This window comes from Parasteatoda tepidariorum, chromosome 4, assembly GCF_043381705.1.
Source record: "Parasteatoda tepidariorum isolate YZ-2023 chromosome 4, CAS_Ptep_4.0, whole genome shotgun sequence".
NCBI classification, from domain to species: Eukaryota; Metazoa; Arthropoda; class Arachnida; order Araneae; family Theridiidae; genus Parasteatoda; species Parasteatoda tepidariorum.
In genome coordinates, this window is record NC_092207.1 from 49,110,455 (window position 1) to 49,125,252 (window position 14,798).

At 30.6% G+C, this 14,798-nt stretch overlaps 2 protein-coding genes across 3 annotated transcripts in view; both read right to left on the bottom strand.

Moving 5' to 3' along the window:
• Positions 1-7,024, bottom strand: part of LOC107454499 (leucine-rich repeat-containing protein 15) — a 16,968-nt gene extending 9,944 nt beyond the window's left edge. The window contains exon 1 of one of the 2 annotated variants that reach the window (XM_071179757.1): positions 6,988-7,024. In XM_071179757.1, coding sequence (XP_071035858.1) covers positions 6,988-7,001 — 14 coding nt within the window. In that variant the 5' untranslated portion in view covers positions 7,002-7,024. Of the gene's footprint in view, positions 1-6,321; positions 6,354-6,987 lie in introns of those variants that run through there. The other variant, XM_071179759.1, reaches the window with a different exon arrangement.
• Positions 7,025-10,621: 3,597 nt separating this feature from the next.
• Positions 10,622-14,618, bottom strand: LOC107454490 (leucine-rich repeat-containing protein 15-like). Its single transcript, XM_043043037.2, has 3 exons — positions 14,380-14,618; positions 11,573-11,712; positions 10,622-10,890 (listed from the first exon to the last, which is right to left on the bottom strand). The coding sequence occupies exons 1-3, from the start codon at positions 14,607-14,609 to the stop codon at positions 10,742-10,744; spliced, it is 519 nt and encodes a 172-aa protein (XP_042898971.1). The 5' UTR covers positions 14,610-14,618; the 3' UTR covers positions 10,622-10,741.
• Positions 14,619-14,798: the final 180 nt, after the last annotated feature.

Consider the following 14,798-nt stretch of genomic DNA (forward strand, 5'->3'; position numbering starts at 1 on the left):
GAGACAAAAAAAAACTCATTAACTGAAATAACCAGAGAGAGCATTCTCAACAAATGTGATCTCTTCCGAAATTTCACCCTATCAGGTTGTTCAATTCAGCTGCTGCAATCTCATACTAAGTTAGGTAGAAGTGAGTAGTCTTTGTCGATAGATCTCTATTTTATTATTTTGTTCAAAGCGCTTTTTTGAAATTTGATGCCCTCTAAAGGACTGTGTAATGGAACTAGATTAATTGTTAAGAACCTAATATTGTTACGAACCTAATGCCAAAAATAATGTTATTATGAATTGCACTGTTTAAGCAGCGAGAAATTAATTAAAAAAATATAACGGAACACACTATCAAACTTCAACGAATCATTAGCAAATTAAGAATAAAATGCGAAAATTAAGGTACTACTTATCAAAAGTAAAAAAAATTGAAAAGCAAACCTAATTAATTCCTATTTTTAAAATTTAAACTTTAAAACAGCCAAACAAAATGCATCATTTCCTTAGTTTACAAGTACAAAACTTGTCTCAGTTCAAACCTAATTTCAATTTGAAAATTTATTTTTTTATTTAATTTATTATCCAAAGTAAGAAGCTCAAAAATTTTATTCTGAAAGATAATGTTTTGAAAATACACTGCATATTTTTGTTGAAGAAACGTTAAGCCTTTTAAACTTTTTACAGCTTAAAAAACTGCACACATTTTGAAGCTTTTACTGTAATGACCAAACTACTACCAAAACTTGAACTAATATCAAATAAAGTTAAATGGATTCAAAACCCAATTAACTTTATTTGCTAGTAATTCAAGATCTGGTTAATTTTAATTGATGTGAAAAACAAAACGTCTTTACTCCCTGCTCTCTACTCTTCCCTCACCCCCGCGATTACTTCTTTCTCATTTTTATTTTAAGATAGTTACATCAAGATTAATATTTTTATTGTTTAAATACAGATTTGATTTCACGGATTCTGATTCATTAGAGAAAAAAATTTAAAACTAGTAGGGGGTAGATACCGTATTCCTGTATAATGCTCATAACGAATTTCAATGAGCTCAAAACTATAAATAGATAATTTTGCTTACCAAACACGTTTATATTGAATGCAGTTTACATGCCTGTTGTTAAGCACTTAATAATTTGAAGAATGTCTCTATCTGAATAAATTATTCTATAATAATAGGATTTACTCTAAGATGATATTCGAGAAATTTTTTAGATAAAATTGCCCCAAAAATCATCATAATTGTTTGAAATCTTATTGACTAATTTTTTTAAGTAAAATTTTTTTCTGAAACCTACCTCTAAATTTTCGAGATTGTCTAACTTCAAGCCTGGAAGTGGATTCTTTTTAAAACTGTTGTCAATTTCAAGAATCGTCAAGGACTTTTCTAATCCTTGGAATTGTATAACATCTGACGAAGCAACTTCGATATTGTCCAAAGCAAGATGATCAATATGCAATCCTTGAAATGTGTCTGGTGCTAATTCAGAAAGTTCAATATCGGATAGTTTTAGGTCGATAGAGTAACCTTTCAGCCCTTCAAGAGTTGACCTCAATGTTTTTACATCTGTTATTTTAGAGCAAGTAACTAAGGGACCTAAAAGGAAAAACTAGGTCAAAATGACTCCAATTCAAATCACTCCAATTGAAATAATTGAAATTTTATTTACAAGTACTTTGATAATCATAAAAATGTCCCCACAAAAACACAAAATAATTTAATAGAACAGAATAAAGAAATGTTCACATAAAGAAATGTTTTCGAACTACTAATATAAATTACGAATGCGGTCCGAAAAGCTAACTATCTTGAAGTAAAAATAGCAGTAAGAATCAACCTAAGTCCGTAAAATTGTTTGGACATCATTTTGATAATTTTCAACCGAAATTTCAGCTAATTTGAACCAGAAGGTTTTGTTCCAAAATTAATTTTGTGAGTTGCAAAAATGGAAAAACGTTGTGAGTATCGAGGTATTATTAGGTTCTTCACAGATTAATAAGAAGTTGGACGCAATGCATGGAGACTTAGCAACTTTTCGCCATCATTTACTACTTTTTACTTTATTTCAGCAATGTATGTAGCAAAGTGGTAGGTGCGAGCCTGGAGTAGAGTTCATATCAACCAACCACCACTGAGATTCGAACCTGGCTCACCTTATTGGGAAGAAAATGCTCTCTTCTGTGACACCGCTGCTCCAGTAACAACTGGAAAATTTTATACAGCTTCACTTTAGAGAAAGTGTGGCAGCTTGGATGATAATGAACACTCAGAACGACCAAAAACTGTATCAGCTTGCAAAAACATTTTTAAAATTCAGCAAATTTCGATTGATGATCATCGAGTTATAGTTATAGTTATAATCCATGAAAAGTAAGCAGAGTTAAAGAGTATAAAAATATCTAAAGAATGTGTTTAGCGGTATGCGCATAGGTATGCGCAATTTGACTGTAAATTGAGTTCCACGCTTACTCAATTTGAACCAAGAATGTCCACGAATAAACATTTGCGCTACCTGTTCGCTCAATATAAATCGGAGTTTTTTTTTAATTATTATTATTACTCAGTGTAGACGAAACCCGGATTCATTTTTGCAGTTTAGAAACAAAATCAAAGTCAAAACAGTGGACTAAAAGGAAGGAATCGATCCAAAAATAAAGACCAAAACTGCTCTTTATGCTAGAAAAGTTTTGATGATAGTTTTCTAAGATAGCCATAGAATCGTTTTAATAAATTACCGTGAAAGGGAAAAAACTATTATTGGCTCATATTATGCAACGTTAGTTGACAGACTAAAGGCCAATTGACGAAAAACGGTAGCATTAACGAAAGGAAAGAAAAGTTGTTTCTCCACGATGATTCTTCTCTTATATCGATGGTAAAAACCCACTAATTTCTCCCTACTCTCCAGGCGTGGACCCAAGTCGCATTTCCTCGTTCATAAAAAAACAAAAACAAAGAAACACTCGGAGCACAAATATTTTCGTCAAAGAAGAAGGTTATGAATTTCGTCAAAAACTATTTTGCAGGGAAAGATTTTTCCCATTTTTTGGACAGCTTAAAGGGATGGAGAGCCTGGTTGAAAGAAGGTTTTGCAGAGAAGAAAAATATTTTTCTTCTCTAGTTTAGAGTTAGAGTTCTTTTACACACCTATCGTAAATAAGAAATAAAGAAAACAAGATAATACTTTCGAAAATGTTCGAATGTCATCAGATACGAAATGTTTGTTACTAGAAATATCAGTTTTTTTCTAAAAAACTAACTTTATTTAACTGTTTTGTAAAATTTACAAGCATTTATCATAAAGAGAACTGATACCAATGAACTGATACTCTAGACAACTGATACTCTAGAATGAGATTTGATACCAATAGGCTTCCTTTAATTGAAACTGATCCATATTTGTGCTACTCAAGAAGAAAAGTTACAAATACCTTCTCCAGTTAACATGTTAGCAATAGTACTAGTTGCATTACTTCTCATTCAATTACATAACTATCAACTGGTTTGTCTGTCACTATTAATGTTTGAGACAGAACCAGTTACAAAAACTAGCAGTGTCAAAAAAAAAACGACAAGCCATCAATCTGATTTGAACTTAGTTCACCATCTTAAAAACAAAGCAGTCTGCCGTCGACAATCTAGTTAATCCTTCTCTTAAAACTAATTTTTTATTAATGATTAAAAAAATTTTCTTTTTCCAAAATTATTGTCTGATGGTGTCTCTTTTGTTCAAAAGGTATCTTATTCCCTTCAAGTTCAACGTGAATTATATTTTATTTACAATAAATCTAATTGTATAATTCGAAATTAATTTAAAAATAACAAATATTCAGTCAGACAAACGAAAATTGAAGACAAAAGTATTGACCTACATCATAGGAAAATTAGAGGTACCTACATTTATGACTCAAAAAACGTGTGTATTTTTTGTAATTTTTGAAACTGAATTCGAAAAAAAAAATTGTTACTATGAAATCATATACTTCTTCTTAATAACTATAGTATCGAAGTCTAACTTTTAAATAAATATATTAAAATTAAATATATTATCAAATTACTTGCACTTTACGCATGTAACTATTCAATATGTAAGAAATAATAATTTCTTTGAAATTCATTCTTTGAATATATTTTGATTCCATCTTAACAGGTACCTGTCAGTAATTACTGTCATGATGCACTCAAAGAACCTATATTTCTTATTGTGATTTGATCCGGAATATTTTACAGTGTTTGGTAATTCTAAATATTGAGTTAGGTCTTGAGTTACATCATCTTTTTAACAGTTGAAAAAACAACGATTAACGAAAACAAGCGAACAAGAACCATAAATCAAAAAACGTTCTTAGAAAGAAACAGATACACACAAGCAATTAGTTGTACTAAAATATAGTTAAATTACCCCAATTAATGATGCAGGTGCATGATGTTGATTCTAAAGATGGACATTCCTTCAATAAAGCATCGACAGCAATGGTGCTGTACACAAGGAACAATATTGAAGCTATGAACGCCATCTGGAATCTGAAATGTGTATAAAAAATTGAAACGAATAATAAAATATAAATTCATAAAATATTTTCTACTACATACTTTCCATACAAAATAAAACACGAAACACCTTAACCCTCTCATGCCTGAATTTTTAGTTGAGTTGTAAAAAACATTTCAATATGGTACAAGCCAATTTAATGTCTCAGGAGTTTGGTGTAATAATTTAATTGTGGTGTAATAATTCATTAGAAATTTTAGTCCGGTATAGTCAAAAATTGTCTTCATGTCCTGTATAATTTTAATCCTCGAAAAACTGAATACTCATACTTCATTTACTAGGTACAATAAGGTGTAAAATTATATATTAACCTTTCCAGAAATTTAATATGCCCTCCAAAATAAATGAACAAAATATCAGATTTTCACTTCTTTCTTGAATCTTCCGTCGACTTCCAAAGAGATTATATAATATTCTCTTAACTTTCCTTAATGGGCTGCCACCTGGTGCGATCTCAAAGGACTATTTGGAGTCTCCAAATAAGGACTAAATTTAAATTACAGTCCAAATACGAATGTCAATAACATTATGAAGCAAAAGTATATATGTCCTTACGTGTGATCCATATGCATGAGGAAGTAATTAACTTTTAATATATTACTCAAATTTTCTCGTATTAAGCTGCAGTCTTAATGGTTCGAAGGTCTCAATTTAAGTCGATAATAAACTTGTGCAGAAAATATTTTAAGTTATAAAATCAAATGCAAAAATATTTTTTCTCAGTAAACATACCTTATGTTCGAAGTCTTTCAATTTTTGACCCAGAAAATATGGTAGGGAACATTAACCAGGAAAATATGATCCCAATTGTTTAGGCAGGAGAGTGGTCGAAAGCTTAAGCCCCTTCTTCTTCTTCTTCTTCTTCTTGCTTGAGCTTGTCAGATATGTGGCACCTCTGCACATGTTGCATTTTGTACCATACTCCAAGCCCAATTTTTCCTAGTTCCATTGTCTCGGGTCGCCTACTTTATTAATATAGTCTGACAGTCCCTTAATGGAATTAAGGTGAAGCTCTTTAGGATATGGATTGCCTAAGGTAGTGAGGCGCGTAAGGGCGAGGGCATCACATTCGTATAGGATGTGATGTGCTGATTCTACCTCTTCACGGCATTTCCGACATATTGGTTCTTGTTCGAAAAGTCCCAATCTATGTAGATGTTTCCTGAAATGATAATGCCCAGTGATGAAGCCCCTTAAAATTAACCCGTTTTTGCCCCACTTTATTTTTTCATGCCAAGTAGTAAAAAAAAGTCATATTTTAGTTTTTCATTTCCTAAAAACTACTTGATCAATTCTGTTCACATATTGGATTTTGCCATTTAAAATAATACAGTTAAAAATGACGTGAGCAATTGAATACACTATTTTTCATTTATTATATTATTTGTCTTTCAAAAGTTTTTTGACCATAATTAAAATAAACAGTTAAATAAAAAATTATTATAAAAAATTATTTTTTACGTAAGACCTCTCTCCAATCTACTCTATTGGCACTATTAATTTCCAGATAGCCAACCATATTTTGATGGTCAGGATCCGTCAAAACAAAGTCATTTTTATTCAGAAAAAGTACTTTTTTCAATTTAAAATATCGCCGACACAAAAATTTAAGATTTATTCTCAAACCATTTAGATTTCATCTTAGAACGTGAAAATTAAATTATTAGATTATATGTTATTGAGATATTTCGTTTTTAATTTTGGCAATCCTACATTCATCAGCCATTTCATAAAAATATTATATAATGTGTCACAAAAAATTGAGTCTTACCAAGTTGCAGAAAATATCAGACCAAATGTATAGCTCAGACCAGAAAGGTTATTTAAATTGTACTAAAGTGCTGATAAGACTACGTAAAAATATATAATCTGTCAAAAGTGATTTTTCAGATGTAATGCAGCTGCTTTCTTAACAATATATAATGAAGCTCATTTAGATATTGATTACATTTAACTTTTACAAATCAATCAGAATCGAAAATTGAGTTTCTTTTTCACCATTTTTGTTCGCTCAATATCAACATATATTTAATATATAAAATATGAACAATTTACAGATTCTCTGATACCATACTTATTTTTACAGAATTTAATTTTGGTATAAATGCACTCTCAGATAAATAGATTAATCTTGATTTAACGTAATAAATTTACTACAACATTGAAGTAAATATATATATAGTTCCCTCTGTAACTTTAGCATTAAAATTTCATCAAAGACTTTACACACGTAATTAACATCATGAATAACAACTACTATTATGATTCTAATAGATATTGTGGGTTTATTTAAGTATTTAAGTTTCCCGCATCAAAGTTTTCAAATTTTTAATGCAATTATTTTGATAAACAATAATAAAACTTAGTAAAATTTTAAGTAGTAAACTATTGTAGCCATACAAAAAAAACAATGTAATTAAAAATCAGAACATCTTACTTGGAAATCAGCATGAATATTAAAATTTGAACGTTTAAAATCAAACTCAGAAATCTAACAAGCTGTTGATTTTTCAGACGGGTGTTATTTTTCCCACATTTATCTCAGGAATGGGATACATATTTTTTTCCTTTTTGGAAAGAATACTTATTGTTTCCCATATGAATTAATTTGTTCATCAACAAGAGGGTTTTAGAGTTCTTCAATTTATCATATTCTTGTGCCTCTTTTATTTACGTCACCACTGTGGTCGTCAGCTTTGTTACGTCTACCGCTGAGGATGTTTCACGTCAGCACCGTGATCGGTGAAAGCCGGATACGGAATTCGTATCGCCCAGCATCGCTGGGATTCGAACCCGCTTCACCTCATTGAAAGGCAAACGCTTTATCCCCTGAGCAATCACGGCTCATGAATAACCATTAACGAGATGCGTTAAATGATTTAGAACTTAATGATCAGCTTCATGCAAAGTGGGATGCATGCAGAAATTGTATTTTATATGTGAGTCTATTTGGTAAAGCAAATATGTTGTGAACTCACCTAACTTGTTATAATAATATACCTTTAATTCTTAATATTGTTTTTAAAAAAGTAACGATTACCAAACAAAATTATTTATATTTGCTAATAAATCTTAATAGAATAACACGAAATCTTTCACACTATTTATTAATCAATTTTAACTCAAAATAAGCATTTAATTTAAAGTAATAAATATTGGACGTAGAATGTGGGGGCACAAGCGTAAGAAAACAGAATTCTTTAAAATAAAAATATTTCAAAGTGTAAATTTTCAATTTTCGTAGAAAAAACTGTTTTATGCAAAGGATTATTGATTATTACTATAATGATTATCGAAGAGTTGGTGAGAGGCAGCGAACAAGGGGCTTAGTCAACTAGTGTAAAATAATAAAAAAAACTTTTAATGCCTGCTATTTTTAAAATTCTCTAGCGCTGAAAACTTAATTTTCCTATACGCTTTAGAGACCAAAATACTAAAAAACTGTAAAAAAATCTAATTTTGATTAAAAGGTTGCATCAAGGTTAATAATTTTATCAAATTTTAGATATCTGCCTTGCATCACTTTTAAAAGGGAAATATCTGTTTAATGTGACATGCGTGTACAATAAAACACCAATTAGCCATGGCATCGGGTGGGAAAAGGCACCGCGGATAAAACAAAAAACTCAAAATGCAAGGTGGAAGCATGAAAAATATATTTATACGTGAGTATACATTTAAAGCACACGGCATAAATCTTATTTCTACGTCGAAATCCCTAAAATAACGACTGGTCGAGAAACAATTATTATATTCGAACTTCATAAAAATACTCATACATAAAAGTGTTCATACATAAAAATGTTCAGTTACACTTTCTTAAAAAATTCAATGACATAGCAATATGCGCAATATAGTTTTAAATCTCCTCACGGATAATCCACTCGTAGATAATCGAGGCTCTACTGCATATTTGAGATAGGATTTTTTGAGAAATCATTTTTCGTTAAGAAAAAATAAGATTGCATTCTTATTACTTAGTAAGTTCAGTAGATTGTTACATAAAAACGAAATATCTAAATTTATTATAATTATATGTATTAACTTAGAACGTGTAACTTTGGTGTAGTGGTACAGTCTAAATGCTATTAAAGTATACGTATATGTTGGCAAAATTAACTGAATCTAAGTCATAGGTAATTATCATAAGCAGAAAACTCTTTGTATAACATTTCCCCCTCAACACAAAGAAAATAAGAAAAATAATTAAAATTTAGAAAAGTCAATGACGCCGTCGCAGGCTGTTTCATGAAAGTTTTGTCGAAAGTACTTTCTAATACTGATGAGTCGAAAATTATTGGATGAAACAATATAAAATTGACTGTAATTTTTTTATCTTTTTTTTCCAACCATGTGTTCTTATGTCTGAAGATGTACAAAGCATCCCATTATATTAAATTTCGAATTGGTTTTAAAATAGTTAAATAGTTTACATTTACCGTTCGTCAGATTTTTCGTTATAAAGGAAAACACGGATAAATAATAATATTTTGAAAACACGTACTCTTATAATTGAAAATAAAAAAGTTGTTTTTTTTTATTCGAATTGGTTTAAAAGCTATTAAATTTAAAATTTTAGAAGTGTTTGGTATTTTTTACAAAATTCTGAAAGAATAATAATAAAATACGTATTTTTGTAGTCTTTTAGAGAGATACAAAGTCTTAATATTCTCATTTTATGTGGAAAAAATTTATATTATTCCAATTTGGCGACTCGATGTTATTTATTACATAAACTACAATATCGAGAATTCTTTCATTCTTCCTCTGTTTCTACTACGATCGGATTTACTTTCCCCTTTTAGCTTGAGTGGCATTGCGTGTGTTTGATGTTAAACTAGCTTCTTATTTACACATTTTCAAAGAATAATTTAAAGCAACTAATTTAATTTTCGTTTATAAGAAAAAAGCTGAGTGACAGCGAACAGGGATGGATTCCTCTAATTTTGTATATGATAATTTATTATACTATTAATTACTACTATGACCGAACACCATGTTCTATTGGTCATGAGATTGACAGATTAGTCCACTCGGTTACCGTATGTGCCCAACTGCAACAAGCTGAATGGCTTCATAAGGTGAGACGTGGATAAAATTCTGGATGCTTAACTTTATTAGTTGAAAAGTATCAATGAATGGTTTTGCTTTACTGTTCACAGTTTGAATACCAAATCTTTATTGAAATGTTATTGTTTTTGCTGAAAATGGTAAAATGTCGATTAAATAAATTGTTGTTTAATCATTTTTAGAGGAATTTGTATCATTGAACAGCAAAGAGGATCATTAAGTCACTGGAACATATTTCTGTTATGTCCATTCTATCCCGTATCCTCCTTGCTATTGGCTAACAATCCTTTTTCTTTCCTTCATATTTTGGGCAACGGCTGAAATTGTTCTTGAATCTATGAAGCGTTTCATAGGAAAAAATTCATGGTGTTACCTATTCGTTTCCCTTACACTACAATGACCATATGTTGATTTGGGTATAAAATACATTTTCGAGCCTATCCAGAACATGAATAAACTTTACTGCTTCGAACTGGCTGAAAAGTGCCCTCTAGAGTTTTAAAAATGTATTTTGACCGTAAGTTGTTTGGTGATTTGTAATTGTCCTATTATGTTCTATCATCATCTGTTGTAATTACCGTGATTTTAGGAACACCCTGTAAGGACAGTTATGACTAAAAAACCTGCAAAGACGATTAATATGAAGCACTCTGTCACCAAATATAACGACCATGAGCTGTGAGTTTAAGAACACACTTTAAGAACTGCTATTTCGGAACAACGAGCAAGGACGATTAATTTAAAAGACAGAGTAAAATCTGTTGCCAAATGTAACGATCATGCGCCCGTGATATTAAGAACACTCTTTAAGAACAGTTATTACGAAATAACCTGCCATAAAGGTTAATATGGAACGACTGGTGTAAGCTTTTCTGTTGAGTATAACAACACAAGATTCAATTTTGTTTATCACACCATTTTTCATTTCAACACTACTTATAATTCATAATGTTCAACTCAAATAAGAGGAAATTTCAAAACAATAAAGGCAACAGAACAAATCATATAAAGAATTTAATTTATTTTGCACAGAATTTGATATACCACACTATCATTGCTTCATATGTTTGTCATCTTGTTAGTAATCATCATAAATTATATTTTATCTTTTGTCAAAAATATTAATCCTGTTTTCCAGCTACGTCGCAAAACACTTTCAAAGAGTATTCCTTCATTGAATTAGGTGAATCACATTTAGCAGTATTGATATCCAAAGTCACTTCATTCTTACAGATCCACTCAAGATTTTTATCACATTTCAATGGATTTCCTATTTTAAAAATGTATTAATTAAATACATATTTATAAAAACATATAAAAATTACTTTAGCTCAACCATCAAAAACCACTGAACTTAGATAGATACCAAACAAAAGAAATTCCTCAAAATAGACGCAGAATTTTCTTTAATGTAACAAAAACTGATAGATAGACGATTGAACTTAAATAAATGTATAAAAACTGTTAGCAGCAAACTCCAACAAATTTTATTATTATTCTTATCATGTTTTTATGTCTTTTTGTGTTTTATTTTATTTGTGTGATATAAATGTTATAAAAATTAAAAAAACACCAGTGTCAAATAAATAACCGGATGATGTGGTGACAGCTCTTTTCGATTTCGTTTGATACCCATCAAACGAAAAGTAATAAAAATCATAGAATTGTCTCATTAAAATTAATCTTAACTTGTATCAAGTAAAAGTTCTGTCTAAATTTGTATGTAACTTTCTTTTCTAAAACGTAAAAAGTAATTTTCTTTCATTAATGAGGACAACATCACAACTTTTATATTAGTTATCATTTTAATATGAAAGACATTTTAATTCAACACGAATTTTTAGCTAATGCATTAACATGCACGAGATGCAAAAATAATTTTAATATTTAACCCATTCAAAGATATTATCTTAAAATAGCTAATCACAAATGCATAAAAAGGCAGTACTCACCTACTAAATGTATTCGTGTCTTTTTCAATATGGTTTCATCCTCTTCAACTGTATTAATCCAATTATTAGCCAAATTGACGTAGACTATTTCAGGCATATTGCTGAACAAACCAAAAGGAATCTCTTTTATTTTATTGTCCCTGCAAGATGGAAATTTAGTTCTATTTTAGAAACATGAAGAATGCCCTCTTTATAATATGCAAAATTGTAATTTAGTTGGAGTTTAATTAACTTTTCTGCGCTTTTCTTACAAATAAATGTGTACTTTTTATATAGGCGTTGTATTTCTGCAACATACTCGAATAGATGTGTTAGTAACTTTTCTAATGGAGGTGTAATATGCCCTGATTTTAATGAAGGGTATTATTTACTTTCACACTATAAAAATAATCTGTATCTCAACAACAACGACAGTGTATCTCAGCACTGTAATTGGTGGCATCTACTTTTCACAAAAGTGGTGTTTTGAACCACCATACATAACTCTTGGATCTGAGTTTTACATTACACCAAGAATGTTTTTTTTACCCTGCACTCTCAGAAATATAGTTCTAACTTTTAGCGATTCAGTAATCCTTGAGCAGCCTTCCGTGATTTATGAGAATTGCGTCGCGAAATCAAGTGATTTGCGACGAAACGTGAACTCTCAAATATATGACGAAAAGGAAACTCCTGGATCAAATATTGGGGGAAAATCGCCTTCTTGGAAGACTTTTTGATGGAACTAACCGTCATTTGCGATACATGGAGGGGAAAACCACGAAAACCTCCCACTGTTAGCTTGACTCTAATGCATGATCCGTTTACCACTGAAGACATTTTACGTCAGTTCTGTGGTCGGTGCAAGCCAGATACGGAATTCGTATGGACCAGCCATCTCTGAGATTTAAACCAGGCTCACAACATAGGAAGGCGAACACTGAATTTATTAATTATACTGATTATTTATTTAATTATTCCCGGAGACATCATGGCTCTGATGAATCAATTTGACGAAACCGGAATGACGTAATATTTCATTACATTTAACGAAAATGGCTTCCTCGAGGAAATTTTGTCACTCTGCCGAAATGTTCGCCCTGAGCTTAAACCAGGAAACGGTTTCTTCAAAAACGAAAAAGTTTCATAAATTTAGGCATTCATTTTTTGCAGTAGTAGTCGCCACCATCGTAGTTTTCTAAAGTACTCGCCACCATTTTTAATGCTAAGTAACTCTAAGATTTATAATCACAATATAAAATACGCATAAAGTACGTCAGAAAAGTTATTTTTATGAAATAATACAAAGCAAGCATCAATAATGTATGAGGTATATATACAATATTTCAAAAGATAAAATTAGTTTGATAATGAAATATATTCAGAGTACAGAGAGGATGCATGAATTTGTACCGAGCTGATTGAAATTATGAAGTTATTTAATACAACTGACAGATAAACAATTGACAGACTTGCTTATCGCTGTTGAATGTTCAGATGGGCGAGACGAATTTCACTTCTCTTTTCGATTGCAAACAAGAAATATGGGGAACTAAAATTGGAGGTTTAAAGTGACTCCGAAATGAGCGAAAATAATTTATAAAAAAAAAAGTATATTCATCTGATTTTAGCGTAAGTTCTATCAATTGTTAGTGTCGAGATTTAAATTCAAACTTAAAGATATTATGTAAATTATTATGATTAAATTTATTTATGAACACTCTATTTGGTATAAACTTAAAATAACACACATTTTTTTAACACTGAATTCGGATGATGAAACATCACAGTTTTTACAGAGTGAGTATCATTCATAACACTAGGGAACCGATTTTTTTTCTGTCGTATGAATTTTTTTTAAACAGATCTCAGATACTTTTGCATCTGCAGAGCTAACTAAGATAGCTGGTCTCAAATCTGCAACCGTTTTCTCCCTACGAACTCCGATTTCTAATGACATATTTATTGTATTTTTTTCGAAATATACGAGTTTAGAAAAGCTGTATATAACAGGGTTCGTATAAATGGTATGACAAACTTCTAGGAAAGTAAGGGCACATTATCAAGATTAAAGTTGCATAGAAACCCATGTCCGAAAATGTCATCATACGCCACTAGCGGCTCTTTCCTATTATGAATTGCTTCTTCCAGTACTTCTGAAGAGGTTATAATAGAAAGCTCTCCTAGACATGTGCTATGACATTTCGAGACATGAGCTTCTATGAAATTTTAATCTTTATGATATTATTAACTCCTCTAGAAGTTTGTGGCTGCATTTACGCTACCCCTTGCTATATATAAAGCTTTTAGCTTATTGATTTCGACCAAAAAGTAGTCAATAAAGCTCATTTTAAAAACAATCAGTAGTTTTAGGAGCAAAACCAACTTCAGATTTGAAATTCCCACACCTAAATTAAGCAATATCATGTGTTTGCATAGGTGCAACCGAAAATTTGTTCCTCAGGGTAAGCCAATTAAATACGCAAAGGTTTCAATAGTTAGAGAAAGCAGTGTTGCTCTTTTCATTTTATTGAAGTTTCACAGAAGCTATATCATGGCCAAATAGCAAGTCTTGAGAATGAGCGCCTATTTCTGAGTGCCTGAAACATGTCGACTTTCATTTGCACCTAATTATATTTGAAGCCAACAAATTTCAAGTAATATCTTACCACTTCAAATCCTGGAGGTAATTTATTTAATGCTAGCTAAATTTCAGTAAAAGAATCTCGTTTAAATTTATTTTTTAGCTATCTCTTATTACGGTTTCACCAGTATTCCATTTGAAATAATTGGCACAAAAAATATTAACACATCAAATTGAACCTTACGATAAATCAATATTTTCTAGCACTTTAGAATTTGAAGGGAACACAGATCTTGATATTTTTCTAAAAGAATTTCCAGTAATCGAAAGTATTCGCAAGCCATCTAAGGATTGGAACGCTTTGTCTCCTAGTGTCCTAAGATCATTCCTTAGTAGCAAAACAGTAGATAGTTTCTTCGAGCCACCAGCGAACCAGTCATTAGTTAAATCATCTATGTTATTTTCCGTCATCATCACATACTAAAAGTAAAATTTTGACGAAGGACAAAAATTAATGCTATTTAACATAACAAAAATAAACAAACATCAATAAAAAAGATAACCTTGTGTATTATAAGGAAACAGCCGAAGGTTACAAAGTTAAAACATCATCCAATGACAAAGTATATTATACAATACTAAGTATAATCTATATATATATAT

Coding starts and splice junctions, on each gene's coding strand:
- LOC107454490 (XM_043043037.2), bottom strand. CDS start 14,609: ATGATGACGGAAAATAACATAGATGATTTAACTAATGACTGGTTCGCT. Junction 11,713..14,379: donor CTAGAAAATATTGATTTATC/GTAAGGTTCAAT, acceptor TCCATCTTGCAG/GGACAATAAAATAAAAGAGA. Junction 10,891..11,572: donor GACACGAATACATTTAGTAG/GTGAGTACTGCC, acceptor TTTTTAAAATAG/GAAATCCATTGAAATGTGAT.